Source organism: Gopherus evgoodei, chromosome 9 (assembly GCF_007399415.2).
Source record: "Gopherus evgoodei ecotype Sinaloan lineage chromosome 9, rGopEvg1_v1.p, whole genome shotgun sequence".
Lineage (NCBI taxonomy): Eukaryota > Metazoa > Chordata > Testudines > Testudinidae > Gopherus > Gopherus evgoodei.
The window spans coordinates 62,138,704-62,164,361 of NC_044330.1; the positions used below are offsets into that span (position 1 = coordinate 62,138,704).

At 48.3% G+C, this 25,658-nt stretch overlaps 1 protein-coding gene across 4 annotated transcripts in view; it reads left to right on the forward strand.

Moving 5' to 3' along the window:
- The window catches only part of LOC115657517 (probable E3 ubiquitin-protein ligase MID2), a 401,900-nt gene that overhangs the window by 321,982 nt on the left and 54,260 nt on the right, over positions 1 to 25,658 (forward strand). For 3 of the 4 annotated variants that reach the window (XM_030575451.1, XM_030575456.1, XM_030575454.1), the window contains exon 8: positions 17,284 to 17,445. The exons of the other annotated variant lie outside the window; for it this stretch is intronic. In XM_030575451.1, coding sequence (XP_030431311.1) covers positions 17,284 to 17,445 — 162 coding nt within the window. The remainder of the gene's footprint in view (positions 1 to 17,283; positions 17,446 to 25,658) is intronic. 4 annotated transcript variants of the gene reach the window in all.

Consider the following 25,658-nt stretch of genomic DNA (forward strand, 5'->3'; position numbering starts at 1 on the left):
TCCAGCTGAAGGTGTTTAAAATGCATACTGTGTCAGGCTGGCCCATCAAGTCCTCCTGCTAATAGAGAGAAGCAAAGAGTTCTTCCTCCTGTGGCGGGGTGTCCAGCCCAAAAGGCCCAGGGACCACAGTCAGTACTGAGGGGCAGGCTCTCTGCCCTGTCTCATGTGGCTGGCACAAAGGAAGCAGAATCCAACCTGTGGGAGAATCCCCTTGTGCAAGGATTCCTTGGCAGGCATAAGGCTGCTGTAGACGCCTCCTATGCTTCCCTCCTCCCAGGATCAGTGCAAAGATGAGGAAGGGGAGTGGCTGGACTGTGCTGTGCTTCAGCTATCCACAGCCAGTGTACAGTCCTGTGGGGGAGGGGAGGGAAGCATTGTCAGCTAGCATCCACTAGAGCAGCCCCTGGGCTCTAACCTGGGCGAGGGCAAGGCTCTAATGGCTATTGGCACTCTCAGTTTCTCCTCTCTTTCCCCCTGTGGAGCTGCGTGGGGGAGATCTGTCCTTTGCTAGGCTCTGCCCCAGACTGAGGTAGAGCCAGTCGAGTTCTCCTCCTGCTCTCCATGAAGCTCCCGCAGCTGGCAGTGATGCAGGTGATAGAGCCTCTGTTACTGCTCTCCTCCCTCTGCTGGGATGCAGCAGGTGGCCAGCGCAGTGCATGTGAGCAGCCACAGCAGGAAGTGGGCAGCAGGCTCTCGCTGCGCTCCCAGAGCTACGCCTGGGGCTGCTGGCAGATGGTGGGAGGTAGTACCCCCTACCTCCTCCCTGTAGGGACAGGACTGCTTCAAGCACTTCAGTATAAACGTCACCAGTGCTGGTTAGGGAGGCATATTCATCTAGGGTGACCAGATGTCCTGATTTTATAGGGACAGTCTCAATATTTGAGGCTTTTTCGTATATAGAAGCCTGTTACCCCCCACCCCATCCCGATTTTTCACACTTGCTGTCTGGTCACCCTATATTCAACTCACCGTCAAAGGAACATTGTATTTTCAGATCAGTTGACTTGGAGGGGCACAGCTTGGCAGACACCCCTGCTGTACTATACAGAGCTCTCATGTTATTTTCCAAACAGCTGGATTTCTCCTGCCAAAAGACTCCAATTAAATAAAAAGAGGAGAGGGGGCTAAACTCCAGGTATTACCACCGAATTACCAGCAGCTTCCCTGTTTTGTACTTATAGCTGATCCGCAATGAACTCCACCCGCGGGCAACTGGAAGAGCTCCTCAGGCCAACTCCTCAGCTGGCGTAACTCAGTGTGGCCCCTGTACTGGTTGACGCCGGCTCTGAGTCTGCCCCAGAAATGTGCTGCTTAGGACGCAGTTAGGACTAATTCAGAAAGAAACTCCCAGTGTGTCGTTAAATGTATTTAATGAAGGCATTTCCCAGTAACAGTTGGAATGGGTACAATGCAAGTGATTTACAGTAGAAGGTTTGAACTGTTTCCTTTTGCCAATGAACTCTCCTGGCTGTGGAATCCCTTGTCTCAGCCCCTGCAGAGTACAGTGTTCAATCCTTTGGGAAGGAGCTTTTAGGAACAGAGGGGAGGCAGTGCAGAGTAGTGCCTTGGACCAGCTCCAAGAGCCACACTGCTCTCCAGGGACCATGCTGACAAGAGAGGGTCTGGGTCTTCATTAGAGCTGGTTGGGAAATAGGCATTTCCCCCCATGGAAAATTTCCGCAAAAATTTAAAAAAAATGTTTTCATCAACATTTCCCAGGGAAAAGTTTGCCTTTTAATCAAAAAAAAACCAAACAAACAAACAAAACAAAACAAAAAACCAAAAATCTAAAATATTTTAAATCAGAAATGTTGCTGTGGTGCTTCACAGGAGTTGTAGTTTGGGTGCCTCATACTCTCATTCTCCTGTATAGGCTGGGATCACCATTCAGACTGCATCTCCCATGATTCAGCATGGTCCATCATGGGAGTCCCTGGCTGTGGTGTACCATGGGAGATGTAGTCCAACTGGGGGAGGCATAGAGGAAAAGGGGATCTTTGAAGAATCAGAACTACAACTCCCATGTAGTACTTTAACTGATTATCCAAATCAAAATATGCTGGGTTCTGGGTGTGCGTTTTTTCAATGAAAAATTAGTTTCCTACGGAATGCAGACACTTGTCATGAAAACATTCATCTTGTTGAAAATCCAGTTTTCCATCAAAAAAATAGTTTTGATGAAAACTTTTTGATCAACCCTCATCTTGATAAACCAACAGTAGCAGGTACAGAGAGAACAAGAATGCAGCAATGGGATTATACATTACTGGGCTCTGTCTCAAATCTTGTTCCCATCAGGGGAAGGACAGACTAGCTCACCTGCCCTGATTCTAGTTGAGGTCCCTTTCTGGTCTTCACAAACTGTTGCTGAGTTTAGAGCCAAGGGAATCAACTGGCTTGTTTCTTATTTCTGGGGCAAAAGCACCAAATTCACTTCATTGGCCAGTTGGTGATCTACAGGGCATTGAGGTATGTGGGAGGCCCTACCTGTGGACTTTCATATCCCCACCCATCACCCTCATGCAGGTGTTTCTCTGAGAGCCAAGGCTGGCTTTAGTTTCTGAAGGGACTCAGGATATGGCTACACTTGCAGCTGTACAGTGCTGGGAGTTAAACCTGTCTTTCTTACAGCTGACTAGGGAAAGCGCTGCAGTCTGGCCACACTGACAGCTACCAGCACACTGTCGTGGCCACATGTGCGGCATCTGCAGCGGCATTGGGAGTGGCGAATTATGGACAGCTATCCCAGCATTCAAGTGGCTGCAATGTGCTTTTCAAAAGTGGGAGGGTGGAGTGTGACAGGGAGCGTGGGGGGAGAGAGAGTGGATTTTTGGAGCCAACACTCTATCAGCAGCTGCAAGTTCCGGCCCCCTCCCACACCCTTCTCTCACTCACTGAAAGCAAATAGCCCTCTTTGTTTTTTTCTTCACAGACAGATAAGCAGCCTCCCTGAAACGGATCCCACCCCCATCCTGCACGCCGTGCTGCTTCTGTCCTCAAGCCCCCTCTCTTCAAGCAAACACTAGCTGTGGGCATTCCAAAGGGAGCTCATTCACAGCAAACAGTAGCTGTGTTTGTATTTTTGATAAGCAGCTTCGGGAGCCCCGAGTTCACAACAAAACAAACAGAGGCATCACAACAAAACAAAGAGAGTTATCTCTACTTAAAAGCATTATGGGAAGGTTCCAGAGGTCAGTTACAGCGTAAGATTATTCCCTGTTTACACTGGCACCCCAGCGCTGCAGCACCAGCGCTATTCTCTTTATTCCTCTTGTCGAGGTGGAGTACAACCAGCGCTGTAGCCAGAGAGATACAGCGCTGTATGTGCCTTGCCAGTGTGGACGGGGAGTGAGTTACAGCGCTATAAAGCCACCAGCGGTGCTGTAACTCTCAACTGTAGCCAAGGCCTCAGAAAGTAGAGGGGCCATCCTGTCTGCACCACATGGGAGGAAGAAAATTAATGTCAGGTTACACAGTGAAATTAGAATTCAAATGGTCTAGCTGGTGTGTGTGGTTTCTAGGCTTTTTCCTGAATTAGTGTGTGCTTTCCACAGAAGCATAACACTCTCAGGGAAGAGGTGATAAATTTAACTCCAACTGCACTCTCATTTCATTGCTTTTGCAGCAATGTTCATTTCCCAGCCCCTCACTCCTTTTCAAGTAGTTTATTACATGGAACATTTGTGGCCTTAGACTCATAGACTTTAAGGTCAGAAGGGACCATTATGATCATCTAGTTTGACCTCCTGCACAATGCCGGCCACAGAATCTCACCCACCCACTCCTGTAACAAACCCCTAACCTATGTCTGAGTTACTGAAGTCCTCAAATTGTGGTTTGAAGACCTCAAGCTGCAGAGAATCCTCCAGCAAGTGACCTGTGCCCCACATGGACGGCAAGTTATATACCCACATGGTGCCCAAGCACCAGCAATATTCAGAGCCCAGGGGCTCAGCTGCACCAATGTTTGGAGCCCCCTCCTGCCTCATGAACCCCTCATCTCCAGCCCCACCCCACAGCCCTCACCCTCCATCTCACCCTTCTGCCATAGCCCTGAGCCCCTTCCCACACCCCAAACCTCTCATCCCCAGCCTCACCCCAAACCTAGCCCTACCCCTGCTCTCCTTCACTCCCCCAAACTCCCTCTCAGAATCTGCACCCCCTCCCTCCACACCCCCTCCCATCCCCAAACTCCCTCCCAGCACCTGCACCCCTCCTGCAGCCCAGACCTCCTCCCCCACCCAAATTCCCTCCCAGAGCCTTGGACAGGTAGGAGGCGGAGTTTTGGGGGGGCAGAGTTTGGGCAGGGGTGGGTTCTGGGTACCACCAAAATTTCTAACATCTTGCCGCCCATGGTGCCCCATGCTGCAGAGGAAGGCAAAAAACCTCCAAGGCCTCTGCCAATCTGCCCTGGAGGAAAATTCCTTCCTGACCCCAAATATGGCAATCACTTAAACCCTGAGCATGTGGGCTTGAATCCTGTGTCTCTGTTACTGAGCCAAGCATTGTCACAGCCTATGTACTGTTAGGGATTGAGCCCTGGCTGCAGATAAAGGCGTGCTAGTGGATTCAAAAAAGGAAAATGCAGTGTCACAACAGAGGGAGATTTCTAAATGAGCTTATTAAGTGCACCTTAAATATACAGGAGGCTTCCAGTGAGAATGGCAGAATGAAATCTTCAAAGCTGATATAACCTGCCTATCCAGCCGTCTCTGGCATCCTTTGTGCTTTCATTAAAAGGAAAAAACCAATTAAGCTTTTCTCTTTGTAGTCAGACATCAGCTGACAATTAGCAAACTTTACCTGTTCCTCCCACTGTGTTCCAGCTGTTAGACAGTAACCAGCCAAGAATCTCAGCACTCTGATATTCTGGTCCACAGGGCAAACCTTTTGTACAGTCACACTTGGTATTTGGCACTATACTCTTATCTCTTTGCATGCTTCCCCCGTATGGAGCGGGAAGCTGCAGTAGAGATGTTTTATAGCCATGTTCCTTTGTCTGTGGCACCATCTCGCCTCCCATAAAGCGAGAGGCTGCAAATAGTAACTAATCTGGCAATAAATTTTCAGTACCTGGCATGGAACTTTCAACCCAAAGCTCGCTAATATTAACAAGACTTCACATCTTTTCCCTTGAACATTGTGATGAGAATGGCAGTCCTCTAGGCTAGGACTTCCCATACCGGGCGCTTGTGCAGTTATACCTTCCATCAAATGTAGGGGACCTTCCATACCTTGCATTCTTCAACCAGAGTATGGGAGTTCTGATCTAACTTTGGGTATGTCTACAGTATGGGATTATACTGATTTTACATAAACCAGTTTTTTAAAACAGATTGTATAAAGTCGAGTGCATGCGGCGACACTAAGCACATTAATTCGGCGGTGTGCGTCTATGTACCGAGGCTAGCGTCGATTTCCAGAGTGTTTCATTGTGGGTAGCTATCCCATAGTTACCACAGTCTCCTCTGCCCATTGGAATTCTGGTTTGAGATCACAATGCATGATAGAGCAAAAACAGTGTCACGAGTGATTTTGGGTAAATGTCATCACTCATTCCTTCCTCCATGAAAGCAATGGCAGACAATCATTTCGCGCCCTTTTTCTCTGGATTGCCCTGGCAGACGCCATAGCATGGTAACCATGGAGCCCGTTTAGCCTTTTTTCACTGTCACTGTATGTGTACTGGGACCGGGAGTCATTCCCATTTTTGCCCAGGCACCCCCAGCCAACCTCACTAAGGCAAGCCAGGAGCACTCACGGGATGATGACGAGGATGGCTATCAGTCATTGTATTGTATTGTATCGTACCTTACCATCTACCGGAGAGGAGAGGATGCTGCTGTTTAGCGCTGCAGCACCCCGTCTACCAGCAGCATCCAGTAGACATACGGTGACACTGAAAAGAGGTGAGAAATGATTTTTTTCCCTTTTCTTGGGGGGGGGGGTAAATTGACAACATATTCCCTGAACCACCCCTGACAATGTTTTTGACCCTTCAGGCATTGGGAGCTCAGCCAAGAATGCAAATGCTTTTCAGAGACTGCAGGAACTGTGGGATAGCTTGAGTCCTCAGTCCTCCCTCCCTCCCTCCATGAGCGTCCATTTGATTTTTTGGCTTTCTGTTACGGTTGTCACACAGCACTGTGTTGAGTCCCTGCTGTGGCCTCTATCTATCATAGCCTGGAGATTTTTTCAAATGCTTTGTCATTTCGTCTTCTGTAACGGAGCTCTGATAGAACAGATTTGTCTCCCCATACAGCGATCAGATCCAGTATCTCCCGTACGGTCCATGCTGGAGCTCTTTTTGGATTTGGGACTGCATGGCCACCCGTGCTGATCAGCTCTCCACGCTGGGCAAGCAGGAAATGAAATTCAAAAGTTCGCGGGCTCTCCACGCTGGGCAAGCAGGAAATGAAATTCAAAAGTTCGCGGGGCTTTTTCTGTCTACCAGGCCACTACATCTGAGTTTAGATGGTTTTCCAGAGCGGTCACAACGGTGCACTGAGAGATACCACCCGGAGGCCAATACCGTCGAATTGCGGCCACATTAACCCTAATCTGACATGGCAATACCGATTTCAGCGCTACTCCTCTCGTCGGGGAAGAGTACAGAAATCGGTTTTAAGAGCCCTTTATATCAATATAAAAGCTTCGTTGTGTGGACAGGTGCAGGGTTAAATCGGTTTAACGCTGCTAAATTCGTATAAACATGTAGAGTAGACCAGGCCTTTGAGTCACATTCTTAAGCAGCCACCAGAGTTCATATGACCTGGATCTCCCAGCATAGCAAGCACATTTGAACAGGCTTGGATGGGAACATTGCACATGGGTTAGAAGCTGTGAAGGATGGTGCAGCCACAAGCAGTGTGTTGAGCTGACAGAAAGCACCTAATGAGCACCAAAGGCATTAACATTAGGACTTGTATTATTTAAAATTTTCATTAAAAGTTCAGAAAAGAGAGTAAACAGCAAGTCAATGACAATTTCAGATTAAAAAATCAGTAGTACCCCTTCACCTGGAATAACCCATTCAGAGACAGGTGACGAGAATATTAGAGGTCTGGAAAAACTCTCTGATGAAGAGAGATTGAAAACATTGGAATGTTTGAGAGGACACATGGTAAAGATATAAAAAATAATGACTCATCTGGAGAAGGTACGCTGTTCATCCTCTAACATAATACAAGAACATGGGGACATTCAATTAAAGGAAATACTCTTTCACACAACACACAATTAGCCCATGGAACTCATTGCCACAAGCTATCTTTGAGACCAAGAGCTTAGTAGGATTTGGAAATTTATCTGGATAACAAGAGCATCTAGAGTTAAAATAAAAAGGTTGGGTTTTTTTTGTTTTTTAAAGGTTTGGGCAGGGATATAAACCTTCATATTCAAGGCCTCAGCCAACCCCTGACTGAGAGGGAATTAAGAAAAAGTTTTCCCCATGTGCAAGTAATTCCATAACTGCCCACTACAGACTTTCTCTCACCTTCCTCCAAGGCTTCTGGTGCTGGCCACTGTCTGAGACAGGATACTGGGATAGATGGATCACTCCCTATGCTTCTAAACTGGATGGAGTTTTGAACTGCAATGAAGATGAAGAAAGAACCCCCAGGGGTCACAGGGAAATCTGACGTGGGCAGAAAAGATGAAGATGAGTCCATTGGGAAAATTGCCTGAAATCAGTAGAAAATTGGTCACAGAACCCCGGGTGGGGTGAACGTGTAAGGCAGCAATGCCACAAGATACCTACTGCAGGGAACCGAGTGGACAGTGCAATTCTGGAGCTGAGAGATTACAATGAGCAATGTCAACACAAAGGCAGTGGAATGGCTCCAGGTCACATAGGAGAGGGTTGTGGAGCTCCGGTGAGATCACAGCTGGAAAATGGCATTAGTTCTTGGACCCTGCATTAATAGAAGGGTGCAGTCAGACCAGAGGAAGTACGTGCAAGAGAAGCAAAAGTTCCTGGATGTTGGAGGGCTTATGAGACATTATGAGAGTGTAGTTGTGCAACAATATAGGGTACACATGATAAATCTCTGAGGGCTTGGCTACAGTTGAGAGTTACAGCGCCGGTGATGGCTTTACAGTGCTGTAACTTATTCCCCGTCCACACTGGCAAGGCACATACAGCGCTGTATCTCCCTGGCTACAGCGCTGGTTGTACTCCACATGGATGAGAGGAATAAAGAGAACAGTGCTGGTGCTGCAGCACTGGAGTGCCAGTGTAAACAGTGATTAATCTTACTACGCTGTAACTGACCTCCGGAATTTTCCCATAATGCTTTTAACTAAAGAACTCTTTGTTTTGTTGTGAACTCGGGGCCCCCGGAGAGGCTTATCTAAAAAAAAAATGCAGCAATTGTTTACTCCAGCAGAGGCAGGCAGGGAATGTCCACAGCTAGTGTTTGCTTGAGCAGAGAAACAGCACGGCGGGGGGTGGGGGGAAAGGGAGTCCCTCGGAGCAGCTGCTTATCTGGTCTGAAAGCTATTTGCATTTAAGAGTAAATGAGAGAGGGGTGGGGGAAGTGGTCACACTCCACCCCATCCCCCTCTTTTGAAAAGCACGTTGCAGCCACTTGAATGCTGGGATAGCTGCCCATAATGCACCACTCCCAACACTGCTGCAAATGTGGCCACACTGCAGCACTGGTAGCTGTCAGTGTGGCCACGCTGCAGCGCTTTCCCTCACAGCTGTACAAAGACAGCTTTAACTCCCAGTGCTGTACAGCTGCAACTGTAGTCAAACTCTGACCGTTTGAAGGCTGCAGAGCCTGAGGAAGACAATTGGTCAGTTATTTGGGGCACAGTCAATTTTGTATGTCTTTATTGTAGCTATTTCACCTTGTGCTTAAAATAGTGATGCCCTGATCCTCTAGGTGCTTTAAACAAACATTTCAGACAAAATGCATATGGACACATGCAGCCTGTCCTCCCCTTCTTGTGATCTGAGCTAACCAGCCAGGAGCTGAAAAACAACTCTCATGCCAAGCATTGCCCTAGTTATACCCAGGGATAGAACTGAGAGTTATGGAGCTACAATGAGGAAGAGGAGCAGTAAGGTGAATCCCAGGAAAGGCTTCCTGAACATGAGATGTATTGGATGGAGGGATGGGAGCAGAGTGAGACCCCTGCTTGGGTCATTTAAAACTGGCCTGCAGGAGATACTAGAAAGTGAATTGTGGGACTCAGTCTGATGCTGTCCCCAAGGGATGGACTGGATGGGACCTAAGAGTCCTTTCCCATCTCAAATACTTATGGCATGATTACAATGTTTGCTTATGGGGGGCAGGGGAAAGCACAGTTAGTCAACCCAGCCTTCCAAACTCCAGGTCACCTCGCTGTATGACCCGTGGGTCTCAAACCTGGGTCTGCAGGAGCAGCTAACCTCCAACCCTTCACCAGATAGCCTGCTAATGCTTGCATACCTGGGATCCATGAAGCCCAGCCCCAGTTGGAGGCTCTGCCCCTGCAGTTCTATTGGTGGAATCCCGGAGCAGCTGATTGGCCTATTTAAGCCAGCAGCAGGACCAGGAAGCTGTCTGAACAACTGGGCTGCACCCTGTTCTACACTGTGTGCCCCCTATCTTGATTTCTTGGCATTCTGACCCAGTGTGACTCCTGGCATCTGATTTGTGATTCTAACTCCTGGTGTCCTGACCCAGCTGACTCCTATCTTGTGACTGCACTGTGGCTCTGAGTGCTATGTCGGGCTGCCCACAACCTGTCTGTGACAGGCTGTTCAGATCACACTCGAAGCATCGAACACCGCCAAATGCCCCCCCACACACACACTTATAATCAAGCACTGCAGGCACAAATTGTGCAGATAACTTCAGACAACTAGCAGCTGCAGGAGCAAGTGAGGCAGCTGAGTGGAGAATACTGTGCTGCCAATGCAGTGTGCGGGGTCTGGCCCTGAACAGAGGCCTGCAATACCATTGCCACAATGGCTTGACAGGAATCGGTGGCAGTTCCAGGGCTTCATGAACCAATGCCACCTTCTGTTCCAGGTGCATCCCCAAATCTGTGCCTCTGACCAGGCTAACGCAGCCCTGGTAATCAGCCTGCTGACAGGAGATGCATTAGACTGGGCCTCCCCCTTGCTGGAAGGCCATAGCCTGGTGCTGTTGCACTAGGATGCTTTTCTCCAGTTGATGTCAACCATCTTCAATGACCTGCACTGAGCACAAGCAGCCGAGGCAGCCCTGAGAGGGCTCCGGCAGGGGTCAGGCATGATGGCCTCCTATGCAGTGCTCGTCCGCCACGCTACAGCACATACAGAGTGGAATGAAGCAGCACAGCCATACCAGTTCCGATGGAGCTTGCAGGGAGAAATCAAAGATGACTGGCCCATGTAGAGATGACAGCAAGCCTAGATGCCTTTGTGGCCCTTACCGTATGCATGGATAATCAGCTGTGAGAACAAAGGGAGGAGAAAGCGGTTGCCTGCAACCTCTGTTACTGTGGACCATGACCCCAACTGCTGTATCACCTGCTGAACCCATGCAAGCCATCTGACTGACCAGCGACTCACACCTGAAGAAAAGGAACAACACCATCAGTTGGGCTTCTACTGTGGTGAAACTAGTCATGCCACCTCAGCCTGCCCAGTACGAATGCCAAAGAGCCTAGGGACACAAGCCAACCCAGGACCGGTGTGGGGAGCTGCCATGGACCTTGAAAGAATAGAACTTCCCCATACCTTAGTCCTCACTGAACTGCACCCTGAGGCCCATCCACAGGCTTCCACTTTGCAGGTGCCTATCAAGCTGCGCATACCAGGGGACCCTGACAGATTCCCCTCCAACAAGCCCTCATCAGTTTGGGAGCAGCAAACAATTTCATGGATGCAGCTACAGCTCAGACTCTAAAGCTGCTCCTGCTACACACGGCCATGCCCTTTATCCAGTTGAGGAGGAGATTGTCCTTCTGGAGGCTGTTATTCAGGAACACGGAGAAATGATGCAATTCGGTGAGATCCATGTCCCACATTTTCCCCTGATCCTTGACATCTATTGACTGACCCTTCATGACACCCTCACTCACTGGTGAGAACAGAAAGTTACGTTCCCTTCAGAACTCAGCTGACTGCAGGGGTAGGAGTCAGCAAATGTTGCACGCAGACCCAAGGAGGCTCAAGTAGGGGTAGTTGGCTGCACTGAAACACCTACTGGGGGAGCTATGGAACTTCCCTCCCCACCCAAGGTTGTGACAGTGGGCTCTGGCTACTAGGTCTGGCCCCCCATGACCCAGCCATGATCCAGCCATCCAGCACAAGTGAAATGTTGGGGCTAAGGAGGGAATTTAACCAGTGCACTAGTGGCTGCTAGCGCACACCTTCTCCACATGCTTCTGCTACGGCCCAGCACACATAACACACTTGAGTGGCGGCGCACAGCTGCTAGAGGACGGAAGCCACCTGCACTTTCCTCCATCCATGTTCCCATTGTCATCAAGAGAAGGTCATTGGACCTCCTTCAGTAATCCAACATCCCCTTCCCCACAACTCATTATTACCTCTTCATGCCTTACTCCCCTCCAGCCCAGAAGCCAGCGCCATTCCTCCTACTCCCACCCAGCCAGCACCAGAGCCCCCTCACATCCGCAGTCAACACCATTCCTCCACCTCCCACCCAGCCAGTGCCACTTCACGTGCTCAGCCAACGCCAGAGCCTGCACCCCCTCACATCCTTAGCCGGTGCCCCCTCACAGCCTCAGACAGCACCATCCCACCACCTCCAACACAGCCAGTGCACCCTCATGTCCTTAGCCACCACCAGCACCAGCTCACATCCTCAGCCAACGCCAGCACCTCCTCCTATCCTTAACCAGCGCCATCCCTCCAACTCCCACCTAGCCAGCACCTATGCCCCCTCATGTCCTCAGTCAGCACCATCCCTCCACCTCCCACCCAGCCAGCGCCTGCACTCCATCACGTCCTCAGCCATCGGCCTGTCACATCCTCAGCCAGTGCCATCCCTCTACCTCCCAACCAGCCAGCACCATCCCTCCACCTCCAACCCAGCCAGCTCCCCTTCACTTCCTCGGTCAGAACCATTTCTCTACCTCTCACCCTGCCAGCACCCCCTCACGTCCTCATCCAGGACCATCCCTCTATCTCCCACCCAAACAGCACCTGTGCCCCCACACATCATCTGCTAGTGCCTGTGCCCCCTCATGTCCTTAGCAAGTGCCATTGCGCCCTCACGTCCTCAGTCAGCACCATTCATCCACCTCCCAACCAGAGAGCACCTGCACCCCCTCAGTTCCTTAGTGCCATCCCTCGATGATGGGTTCAGTCACAGAGACTCCCTTGGGACTGTCACCTGACATGCTGAAACTACCTCTGAGCCCATTTTCCCTGCCAGCTTGGGACTCCAGAACACTGTCTTGTTGAGCCAGACACACTACTCCGCTGCAACACAGACCCAGAGTCTGAACCATGCCCCCAAAGCTGCAGACTTTAACCAAAATTGCTCAGCAGGTTTCCTATCTCCAGCCCCCAGACACCCAGCTCCCAATGGGATCCAAACCCCAAATAAATCCATTTTACTCTATATAAAGCTTATACAGGGTAAACTCATTAATTGTCCACCCTCAATAACACTGATAGAGAGATATGCACACAGCTGTTTGCTCCCCCAAATATTAATCACTAACTCTGGGTCAATTAATAAACAAAAGTGATTTTACTAAGTATAAAAAGTAGGATTTCAGTGGTTTCAACTAATAACAGACAAAACAAAGTAATTTACCAAGTAAAATAAAACAAAAACACACAAGTCTAAGCCTAATACATTAAGAAATTGAATACAGGAAACTGAAATACCCTCAGAGATGTTTCAATAAGCTTCTTTCACAGACTAGACTCCTCCTTAGTCTGGGCCAAATACTTTCCCCTGGTACAGTTCTTGTTAGTTCCAGCTCAGGTGGTAACTAGTGGATTTCTCCTTTGTTCTGTTCCACCCCCTTTATAGCTTTGGCATAAGGCAGAAATCTTTTGTCTCTCTGGGCCCCACCACTCCTTCTAAATGGAAAAGCATCAGGTTTAAGATGGATTCTAGGCAACATGGTCACATGTCCTGTGAGACCCCAAGTCTCCATTCTTCCCAGCCTGATTTATGGGAATACAGGAAGGTTTACAAGTAAATAGAGCCATTTACAAACAATTGTTTTAGTCAATGGGAGCCATCAAGATTCTAAACCACCATTAATGGTCCTCAACCAGCACCATTTCTTCACCTCTCACCCAGCCAGCACCATCCTTCCACCTCTCACACAGCCACGTCTCCACCCCCTCACATCCTCAGCCAGCACCTGTGGCCCCTCACGTCCTCGGCACCATCCCTTCACCTCCCACCAAGCCAGCGCCAGGTCCCCCTCATGTCCTCAGCCAGTGCCGTCCCTCCACCTCCCACACAGCCAGCGCCTGCGCCCTCTCATGTCCTCAGCCAGCACCATTTCTCCCCATTTCACCCAGCCAGCTCCCCCTCATGTCCACAGCCATCACCATGGACCCCTCACATCCTCAGCCAGTGCATCCCTCCACCTCCCACCCAGCCAATGCCCCCTCACGTCCTCAGTCTGTGCCACCCCTCCACCTTCCAGTCAGCACATGCACCCCCTCATATCCTCAGTCAGTGCCATCCCTCCACCTCCCACTCAGCCAGCACCAGCACCCCCTCACATCCTCAGTCAGCGCCATCCCTCCACCTCCCACCCAGCCAATGCCCCCTCACGTCCTCAGTCAGTGCCACCCCTCCACCTTCCAGTCAGCACATGCACCCCCTCATATCCTCAGTCAGCGCCATCCCTCCACCTCCCACCCAGCCAGCACCAGCACCCCCCCATATCCTCAGTCAGCGCCATCTCTCCATCTCCCACCCATCCAGAACCTGCACCCCCTCACATCCTCAGTCAGCGCCATCTCTCCACCTCCCACCCAGCCAGTGCTCCCTCATGTCCTTAACCATCACCATCACCCCCCCTGACACCCTCAGTTGGCTCCATCCCACCACCTTCCACCCAGCCCGCACCAGCACCCCCTCACATCCTTAGCCATCACCATCGTCCCCTGTCTTCAGCCAGCACCATCCCTCCACCTTCCAGCCACCTAATGCCTGCACCCCCTCGCATCTTTAGCCAGCGCCATTCCTCCACCTCCCACTCAGCCAGCGCCTGACCCTCCTCACGTCTTCAGCCAGCGCCATTCCTCCACTTCCCACGCAGCCAGCACCTGTGCCCCCTCATGTCATGAGCCAGCAACAGCAGTCACTTAACACAGCCATGCAGAGTCTTCACATGGATCTACCAGTGTAGCTGAAGTGGGTTAGTGGATTGTTTCCTGGGGTTTTGCATTTTTGTGGCTCTTTTGCGAAGCATTTTTAGTTTGTGTTGAAATCTGCTCCATACTCCCCATCCCTCAGACAAATTATGTGTAGTCCTTTCTGAAAATCTATTTTCTAATCTATGTGATATTTCTGTTTTTGAACTCCAACTGTTCCTTTCACATTTCAATATATCATTTGAATACATACTGGTAACAGCTCAATTTCCATTTCCTGCTTATGTTTTTTTACCCCTCTAATCTGTTCCACAATCCCAAGCAGAGCCCCTTTGGCTGTTTTTCTTGCTATACTCTTTGTTTCTCAGAGGAACTGTCCTCTGCTCTACATGAAGTGTGAGGTGTGGAGCAGTTCCCCATCTTCTTCCACATAGACGTACACACATATGGATTTTTTTAATACTTCCTCCTGTTGCACCCTATTCAGTAGGTTCCTTCATTCCCTAAATTTCCTTCCCTGAAATCCAATAGTCATGTACTGCTTTATTCTATGCTCCACCCTTTACCAACCTGAATCCAAATAGCCCGTAATCATAGGTTCAAATTTCCTTATTATTCTTGTATTCCCAGCTGGTTCCTCTCTGTTGATAAGAAGTAGTGCTATGTTGGATTCTCTGTCATACAGGTGTTTTCTGATTTGCCTGGGAACATCTTTGGTACCCATGCCTGGGTGTCTGTCACGCAACAGATGATACTTGGGTAGTTGCCATCCACCTAGACCATGGGTCTGAATACTTCAAATTGGTCCAGGAATGTTTCATTGTCTGTTTCCTCCAGTTCTGGTGGTCTATAGCAGCTGTTCACTGGAGTTTCTTCTCTAACTGACATTAGCATTTGCTTATAGCACAGGTATCTGTAATAAGAATGTCTCTCATAGATGCAATGTTGCTGTTTTCCTTTCCCTTGCTACTTTGAAATCCTGTTTTATTACAGAATATCACATAATGTGCCTGTATAATGACCACCTAATCGGGGACCGTCAATGCTAAAAGAATAATCCGCAACTGCTTCTGAACTACTTGAATAACTCCTTTAGCTGATAGCTTTAGTAGACTTTTAATCTCTTATATGAATTAGCCATTAAAGGGTGACAAAGTGACATATTACTAATATGAGTTACACTAGCCTGTAATGTCACTCATGGATTAATATTAATTATAGCTGTACCTTCCTTTCCCCTTTTAATCTGTGAACACTGAGCCCCATGTGGTATTTATGTGACCAGTGGGAAGGTATTAGAACCATAAAGCAGTACAAATGTCATATTTCCTTTTATTTTTAATAGGCTGTGTCACAGGGCTGTGGTGTCACCCATTACAACTTGCTGAGTGACACAGCAAGATTTTCCTGGAGGGGAGAGAAATTGTGAGAGGTGAACAAGCTCATGTTTCATTCAAGAGAGGCCATTAGGCATTGGTACATAGACCTTGTGCTGGCTTGCTGTACGGAGGTGAATGCCCTTTACCCTTGTGGGCTGTAATGGTAGCAGCAATGGCTAATGAAAAGGAATAAATATTGACCCAAGCCGCAAATGCTGTTTGGTGAAATTGTGTATGGTTGTGGGAAATTTACACTTGCAGCCAGGACAGCAATGTAGGGGAGAAGTGGGCATCGCCAAGGGAAATGTTTTGTTCTACAAGAGGGTGGAAGCAGCTGCAGGGTTCCAGCACCATCCTATATGGAGAACAGACAGAACTGCTGTACTGACAGTGCTTCTTAGTTCCACCCTGGTGGGTTCTCCTTGCACATCACATCAATGTTCTTAACATTACAACACACTGAGCAGTGAAAAGGACACGCCAGCATGACAGGATTACATTGGCTGGTGAAAGCACTGCTGTGCATGAGGTGGCATCCAGATAATGAAATTCCACTGGCAGGCAGTGTGTTGCTGCCAGTCCATTCCCCTCACTGCCTTCGTTTATTACAACCAAGTAAATGCCATCAAGAGCTCACAGCCTTTCTAAGGTGCACTTCCTGAAGCATTTGTTTCTCATTTTGCTCATGTAAGTCCCCTTGCACAGCAGTATTTTATTTGCATTTTACATGGCAACTTGAAAAGGAAACTCAGTGAGGCCGCAGCATATTAGCAGCATTGCTCAGACCCTGTTGTAATGGTAATCCCTGTAGACAGGGAAAGCTAATTTGAGTGGCTGCAGGAGGGTGGGTTAAGTTTATAGGTGCTGGTTCATAGAAACCAGCTCAGGCAAAGACCTTTCATCTGATAAACAAATCACTCTGCATTAAGGTACAAACTGTGAGCGCTCTCTGGTCACCCAGCACAGCTGCATGCTCCTCCTGGTGTGAACACTGGTGCTGCTCTCCCACAGTTAATGGGAAAGCTTACACCTGGAGCTCATTAGCAACCCTTTTAAGCAGCTCTAATGAATGTGAGTCCTAAGCCAGAGACAGCCCAACAATCAAGCCTGCCCACTCAGTGAGGTCTTATCAGCAGCTATTATTTGGCTTATCTTGTCTTCTCCCAGGCATACTCTGCTGGATGTTTCATCTTCCAGGTGGCCTGGACCTGGAAGAATCTTTATATTTTAATTTCTTTCCAAAGTTTTCTCTGGCCCTCGCCTCCGTCCCTTCCCCAGATAACAACATGATGGGCTGACTGCAATGCCTGCATCCTCTTTCTCACCATTCCCTGGCCATGATGCCAGATTTGACTTATCAAGCTTCGCTTTCATGTGATAATAAAAAGAATCTCCCAGCAGCCGTTTTCTATCATTATGTAAATTTTTCTTCAGCTTCTTCAGCAAGTTTCTATTGTTAACTCCTGGGCAGACAGTAAATCAGTCTGAAGGATGCAGAGTCCATGAACTCCACTTTACCCGCTTGTGTTGCCTTTGCATTATATCTTGTCCTCTGACTCCATTACCTGGTAATAAATCTCCTCTCCATGCCTTGCTCCTGTACTGCAGGTCTGTATAACTCCATGGATAGCTGGATGATTGTCCCTAACATCAAACAGAACCACTACACCGTGCATGGGCTCCAGAGTGGCACCAGATACATCTTCCTAGTCAAGGCCATAAACCAAGCTGGCAGCCGGAACAGCGAACCTGCCAGGCTCAAGACAAACAGTATGTGCCAAGGCTTTTTTTTCAGGTTAGGTGGGAAGTAGAAAAGCGGCTTTATCAATCTTGGAGTTTAAAAGGATATTGCTGAGATTTTCCCTAACTCTTTAATTGCTGTGGCTTGTAACCACCCTTTGTAAACTTGAAATCTTTGTTGTTTCCCTGCTTGACTTGTTTTTTTTTTTCCCATCATGCTCACAAAACACAAAGGCCAGATAGCACGTGAGCCCTGGGCACTGCATGCTAGCTGGTATCTCTAGGGTTGCCCCAGAATGCTAAGCTGTGTCCATGTTGCTTGTTGGATAGGATTTGTTATTGTAGAGTTATTCATGAGCTCCTTTTTGCAAACATGTCTGTCTCTACTGTTCCCTCGTCTCCAGTCCCTTCCCCTCCATTCAGCTGTTGCATACTGTCTAAATCCTAGGCTCTGGGGCAGGGACTGTTTGGGCAAACATTCAGGTCAGTTCATATCCACTCTGAACCTACTTCTCCAAACCATATCTAGAAATCTGGCTTGGTCAAGAAGCGAAAGTAGCAGAAATCTAGTTGCACAACCTGTTCTTAATGAGCATCCCACATTTTTGGTGCTTAATAAAGTCAAATCTCTTGAAATTGACCTCTCACTCACTTCTGAGCACTGAGCTTGGTGTCTACTGGTTTGTTAAGACAGGGTCACTCGTGTGAACTAGACAGCTCACTGGCTTATTATTGTGGGTTATTTGGGAGGACTGTGAGGCATGTGCTGGTTTGATATCGTATGGTTATTAGGAAAAGAAACCTGAAAAGCATCTATATGGAAAATGTCATGGGCTTTGCCAACAAACATGAGAAAAAAGTTAGTTCAGACTTTGGTTCTCCCAACCTAAATTCCCTCAGAGGGGAGGGAAAGAGTTAAAGACATTCTAAAAATGGGAACAGGACCAGATGACAGGTCCATTGACTTCAAAGGGAACAGGATTGGATCCACTCTGGCCATGGAGTAGAACATGATATATGGAGGATTTAAACCTCATTTCCCGTTAGCTCAGTAACACATCTGGAATGATTATTTCCCAATAAGTGGTGATTTATAATACAAAAAAAAAGGTAAAAATATTGGAATGGGCAGTCGGTCTCCAAAGTAGTTGCAAGTGGCTCATCTCTTGGCTTTTGTCCAGTGCTGCCTGATCTGTGGCCATGTCTTGTTGATGATTATAAAATTCCTCTGTCTGGTCCTGACGTGCCCAGTGTTCTTTTTTGTTCCCTTTTCTTGATGTTTCAATCATGTCTGAGTTCTGCACTTGAGTAGACTTTTGAAATGATTTATTGCTTCTACCGCTTCAATCTTTTCATTAGACTGTGGTAATTTTAAATACAATTGAATTAAATTAAGTCCATACATTGGAGAGAATGGATAGAAGCTGATGAAAAACAAACTCCAATCTAATTCTCTTTTGTTTATAAAAAATGTATCCCTCCCTCCAATGCTGTTTAAAAGCACGCTCCCTGCTTTGAAATACACTCAAGATGGAAATAAAAAATTGGTGACTTGACAGGCCTAGAGCTGATATGACAAACCTACTCAGAAGAAAGGAAAATAGGTTAGTTTCAGTAGTTCCCTGGGGAGACTGCAACTTGTTATTTTATTCAGTGTCAGTCATCGGAGATATTAGCACGCTGCTAAGTGCGGTGCTTTACAGATGAACCTGATTTACTGAAAGATATACGGGATCAAATTTTTAATTCTGATTGTTCACTGTCTCTAGCAGCTTCCTACATTTGTCAAACTGTAAAGCAGGAATTGCATAAAATGCTATAAGAAGTGCTCAACATTACTGTTATGCATATTACAAAATGAACCTCTAACATTGCAATTGTATGATCGTTTAAATAATCATTGCATCCCCAACCCAGCAGAAGGATAAGAGAACAGCTAAATTAACATTAAAACATTATTTGCATATGTTGTTACAATATCTGTCTGGAGCCAACCTTCTCATCAGTGTCACCTTGAGACTTCTACGTAACTACCTGTTTCCACATGTTCAAAACTTGAACCTCTCTCTTTTGGTTAATGTGCTCTGTGCTTGATGTCTGTCAGTCCCAATTTTTGGAAAGTTTGAGCAAACTTTGTCTACCTCATTTTGAGTAAGTTGAGGATGATGATGTTAATGAAAGCACTGCTGCTTGAGAGCCAGGTTACATCTGCTGAGAGGCAGGAGAGCCTAAGCACCTCATTAGCACGAGGAGGATTGCACGTCTCTTCAGACAGTCTGTGCTCCTCTCTACCCTTCATTTACTCTGCACCCTTGAGAGCAAGGCAACAGGCATTCCAAGGGCTTTGAACTTCCCTGTGCGAGTGCCGGACTGCCCCTAGCATGGAACTTGATTGCAGCACATGCGGTCTCCCCTGAAGTGCAGCAGTCACCCTTCAATCCCCCTCTCTCTTCTTGTATGTTAATCTCTGCTCTGGTCCTTAGATCAGCAGACACACAGGGAAAAGAGTGGACTGATTTCTCTTCTAGTGGCTGCTAGTTGAGCACTGAGGGTACGTCTACACTACGGGATTATTCCGATTTTACATAAACAGGTTTTGTAAAACAGATTGTATAAAGTCGAGTGCACGTGGCCACACTAAGCACATTAATTCGGTGGTGTGCGTCCATGGTCGGAGGCTAGCATTGATTTCGGGAGCGTTGCACTGTGGGTAGCTATTCTGTAGCTATCCCATAGTTCCCGCAGTCTCCCCCGCCCCTTGGAATTCTGGGTTGAGATCCCAGTTCCTGATGGGGCAAAAATCATTGTCGCGGATGGTTCTGGGTAAATGTCTTCACTCATTCCTTCCTCCGGGAAAACAACGGCAGACAATCATTTCGCGCCCTTTTTCCCTGGATTGCCCTGGCAGATACCATAGCACGGCAACCATGGAGCCCGTTCAGCTTTTTTTTTTTTTTTTACTGTCACCTATGTGTACTGGATGCCTCTAACAGAGGCGTTACTGCAGCACTACACAGCAGCATTCATTTACTTTTGCATGATAGCAGAGATGGTTATCAGTTGTTCTGTACCATCAGCTGCCATTGTAAATTAGCAATAAGATGATGGTTATCTGTCATTCTGTACTGTCTGCTGCTATCATGGGTGCCCCTGGCTGAGGTTGGCTGGGGGCACAAAGGCAAAACTGGGAATGACTCCCCAAGTCAATCACTTCTTTATGGTTTCTAAAAATAGAGTCAGTCCTGCCTAGAATATGGGGCAAGTGTACTAGAAAACCAGTGTACCAGAGAGCACAGCTGCTCCATGTCAGATCCCACAGAAATGATGAGCTATATGCCATTCACGGGGGCTGCCCCTGCAACAACCCCACCTGTTGCTTCCCTCCTCCCCCAACCTTCCTGGGCTACCATGGCAGTGTCCCCCCCATTTGTGTCATGAAGTTATAAAGAATGCAGGAATAAGAAACAGTGACTTGTTAGTGAGATAAAATGAGGGGGAGGCAGCCTCCCGCTGCTATGACAGTCCAGGCAGGACATTAAGTGGTGCGGAGGAGAGGAGCCCAGCATCCCGCTGCTATGATAGTCCAGGCAGTACAGAATCTTTTCTTTACACAGGAAAGGGAGGGGGCTGATGGAGCTCAGCCCCCAGTTGCTATGATGAGGATGGTTACCAGCCATTCTGTACCATCTACTAGGAATGACGAGGAATCATTCCTATTTTTACCCAGGCGCCCCCGGCCAGCCTCACCTGAGGCCAGCCAGGAGCACTCACGGGCTGATGGTGATGATGGATAGCAATCATATTGTACCATCTGCCACCAGGGAGGGGAAAGGAGCGGATACTGCTCTTCACTGCTGCAGCATCGCGTCTACCACCAGCATTCAGTAGATATAGAGTGACACTGAAAAAAGTCAAGAAACGATTTCTTTCCCTTTGACGAGCTATACCCTGAACCACGCTGGACAATGTGTTTGAACCTACAGGCACTGGGAGCTTAGCCAAGAATGCAAATAGTTTTTGGAGACTGCTGTGGACTGTGGGATAGCTGGAGTCCTCAGTACCCCCTCCCTCCCTCCATGAGCGTCCATTTGATTCTTTGGCTTTCCGTTAACGCTTGTCACGCAGCACTGTGTAGCCTGGAGATTTTTTTCAAATGCTTTGACATTTCGTCTTCTGTAATGGAGCTCTGATAGAACAGATTTGTCTCCCCATACAGCGATCAGATCCAGTATCTCCTGTACGATCCATGCTGGAGCTCTTTTTGGATTTGGGACTGCATCGCCACCTGTGCTGATCTGAGCTCCATGCTGGGCAAACAGGAAACGTAATTCAAAAGTTCGTGGAGCTTTTCCTGTTTACCTGGCCACCGCATCCGAGTTCAGATTGCTGTCCAGAGCGGTCACAGTGGTGCACTGTGGGATACCACCCGGAGGCCAATACCATCAATTTGCGGCCACACTAACCCTAATCCGACATGGTAATACCGATTTTAGCACTACTCGTCCCTTTGGGGAGGAGTACAGAAACCGATTCAAAGAGCCCTTTATATTGATATAAAGGGCCTCGTAGTGTGGACGCGTGCGGCGTTAAATCGGTTTAACGCTGCTAAAATCAGTTTAAACGCGTAGTGTAGACCAGGCCTGAGAGGCAAGGATCCCACCAGCCTGGTGTACAGGTCTAGAGAAGAAAGAGCAACATATTAACCATGGAAAACGTGTTCTGAGAGCACTGCCTGCCATGAAGGTTGCTCAGCGCTTCTCGTTATAAGACCCTGTTTTCAGCTGCCAAGCTTTGACCAATTGGGCTGAAATTTCTCATGTCATGTATCTGGTTCAGGCTGAATTTTTTTTTTCCTTTTATGAAATATTTCACCAAAAAAGTCCAGCATTTCCAAGAAGGAGGCTGGGGGGAAATAAGTTGTTTTGCCCATGTGAAAGTGTTCTGGAAGCCGTTCCCTGGAGAAGTCTAGGCTTTGGAGCAGGGACTTACCATTTTGACAGGAGTAGCCTTTGTGTCAGGGCTGTGCTTTTTGATGTTCCCTGTGAAAATCCCTCCAAATGTGGCCATACAGTAAGCCTTTGAAAAATCTCAGGCCATACCTGCTCAGAAGAGACTTCTTCAGTTTTAACAAGTAAAATCTCCAAAGATTGCTTCCACACTGGGCATGCTTGGGCCTCTCCCAGCTCCCAGAGCTGACCAGACTGCCTGTGCGTCATGCCCATGGAGCCAATGAGCATATTCCAGCCCTGGGCTACAGGAGCAATGCTGGACTTTCCCTGTGATGGCTGCTCCCAGCTGCCTTGGGCCGGGGTGGAGCTGGGCTGAAACTGAAGAGCTGGGAGCCTGTATTTCCTGTGCAATCTGTAACCCTCCTATTGGAGCTCACGCAGAGGGTAGGGCAAAAGCTGGACTGGGGGAGGGAAAGGAGAAGTTTGGGACAAGCAATCTAATGGGATAGGAACTGGAGGTAGGGGGAGAAGAGAAACTGTAACTGGGAATTGGAGGCTGAGAGAGTGAACCTGAGTGTGGGGAGTAGGGAGAGTAGGACTGGGCTCATGGTTAAAGCAGTTGAATGCAGCCCTGGAGAACTGGATATTATCCCTGCCTGTGCCACAGAGCTCCTGTGTGATGCTGGGTGAGTCACTTAAACTGGTCACTGTCTGTTCTTAATTTTCTGGGTGCCTAACTTGAGACCCTGGTCTCTGATTGTACTAGTGCTGAGTGCTCAGAGCTGCAACTGAAGTCAACAGTAGCTGTGCTTTGAACATAAAGTTTTACATGTGCTATGAAATCAGATCCAAGGTGTCTCGGATTGGGTACCCAAAATGAGTACTTAAATCTTTCTGCCTCAGTACCTCGTCTATAAAATGGGGATCTTACGGGGGTGTTTTGAAAATAAATTGATGTTGGTGAAGCACTCAGAGAGTGTCATGATGAGCATCTCAAAAAAGCCCAAGAAGAAATTAATGATTCTGCCCTCACAGCAGGGTTTGAATAGCATGCAGTAAATAAGGGAGGAGGCACACACTGAACAATGAGAAGAAAACAAATATTGAATACCTGCTAATTAAGTGAATGAAGCAAGGGTCCTGTGGAAAAAAAATAGTATGTGATTGTGTAAGACTGTGTTATAATGCATAAGCACAAAGGGGCTGAATGAAGGTTGCACAGGCAACCTTAATTGTGTGATTTCCCAACTTTTCAGTGATTACTAAGGTTGCAAAGTCAATGTCCTTTTAACATAGTTTTTCTGTGTTTTTATTTTTATATAACAATATATAGTTACAGATAAATAAACTCTACTATGTTGCAGCATGGCTACCATTTCCTGAGCACGCAGAGAATGAACAATGCCCTGTGAAGGAATCTGTCTCTTTAAGGTTCTCCTGTGGGTATTAATAGGCCTATTTGCTGCACACTACAAACAAATGTTTTGTTCTTTGTGTGTGAGGATCCTACTACTTTGTGCTGGGTTTGTAGTGGTTTGCTCTGGGTTATTTCTCCTTCCTGTATTTGTCAGTGTGGAACCCTGTGTGCAGCAATTTATTATAGTCCTTCAAAAGAGCCAATTATAACAGAGTGCATACTTCACAAATGATGTCACTTCAGAAAAATGTCAACAGTCATACAAGAAAAGAATGACCAATTAACCTATTTTGGATTCTACTCTCTGCTTCTGAAGCAGTGTTTTGAGAGATTCCACCATAGACTTAATGTAAGCGGGGGAATAGTCCCACTATTGTGGGGAACTTTCCTGGCTTCTGCACTACCCCGGTGAAGTGGGCTAGCGAAAGGATCTGAGTCCTCGCTCCCACTTCCTTTACCCAGAGGCCTCCCTGCCCTTGAGGACTCCCCCTCCACTCTCCTTTCTGGCAGAGTCCTCGGAACCCCAACAAGGTTGGGCCCAGGATTCCTGAGGGGGCTCAACCCCCAGCCCTGCTGTGGTCACCCAGGACAGGGGCTAGAATGTCCCCACTCCGGGGTACTCTCTTTGCACTGCGCACCTCCCTGACCCACTGATCACATCATACAATTTAAAGCAAATACAAGTTATTTATTTAACAATTAATTTTAAAAAAGAATAAGGAAAAACGGGAGAGGTTAAAGGAAAACACTGCTCTGTGGCAGAGAACATCACAAACAGTGTCTCTGGAACATCAGGGCAGTTCACAGTCTGTTCCTTGTAGGTCCCAGGCCGCCTCCTCGGGCCCTGGCTGTGCTGCAGGGACGCTGCGGGTTGGACATTTGCTCTGGCGGTGGCCACAGACTCTCAGGCTCTGGGTGGCAGGACCCTTCTCCCCAGCGTCACCCCCGCCCTGTCAGGGTTATGATCCCCCTCCAAGTCTGGCCTGCAGGACCTCTTGGCTGAGGCGTCTCCCTGTGCTGGGCCCACTGCCCAGGGTCCCCCTCGCTCTCCCCAGCTGCTCACTGCACTCAGCTCCAGACTGCTCCAGCCCCAGCTCCAGCTCCACTCTGCCTCAGCACGGCTGCTGCTGCTGCTCTGCCTTCAGCTCCCTGGGCTGCTTCTCTGGCCTCTCTGGCTCCAGTTGCTACAGCTCTCTCAGAGCAGGTCTGCTCTGCAGGCTGCTTCTGTGACTCTGCTCCCAGAATCTCACCTGATTCCTGGGCTGCTTTTCTGGCCCCTTTGGCTCTGGTTCCTGCAGCTCTCCTCCCAGGGCAGATCTGCTCACTCTGGGCTGTGCTCTGGCTTTTTGGGCTGCAGCTCTGCTCGTAGCAGCTTAGCTTGGGCCCCTCTCCATCTGACTCAGACAATTCCAGCTCACACGGATGATGGGACCCTCCTGGCCTCCTGACTCCTTGATTAGCCTGCCCTCCCTTCAATCAGGCTGACCTGGGGCATTGGCCTCTCCACATTGTTCCTGGAGACTGTCAGTCTCAGGCTGCTCATTTCCCATCAACCCCTCCCTTTTTAGTGCTGGGAGTTAGCCAACCAAACACCCCCACTGAATGTTAGTAAGGGGGCAACAGTCCCCTTACATTAAGGCCTGTGGCAAGACAGATATTAACTCCCAGAATGCAAAAGTGTCAGTGCTCCCACTGAATCTTAACTGGTCGGAATGTAAAACCAACTGGCTTGGAGGGTCTATTTTGGTTTTAAGACAGGGTGAAAAGCTGATGTTTCCGAAGTAAGCACACGCCCTTGGCCTCATTAAGTGTCTCAAAGTGCACCGGGCTCCTCACAGAATACAGAGAAAGCCACAGCTCTTGTACTGAAGGGAATA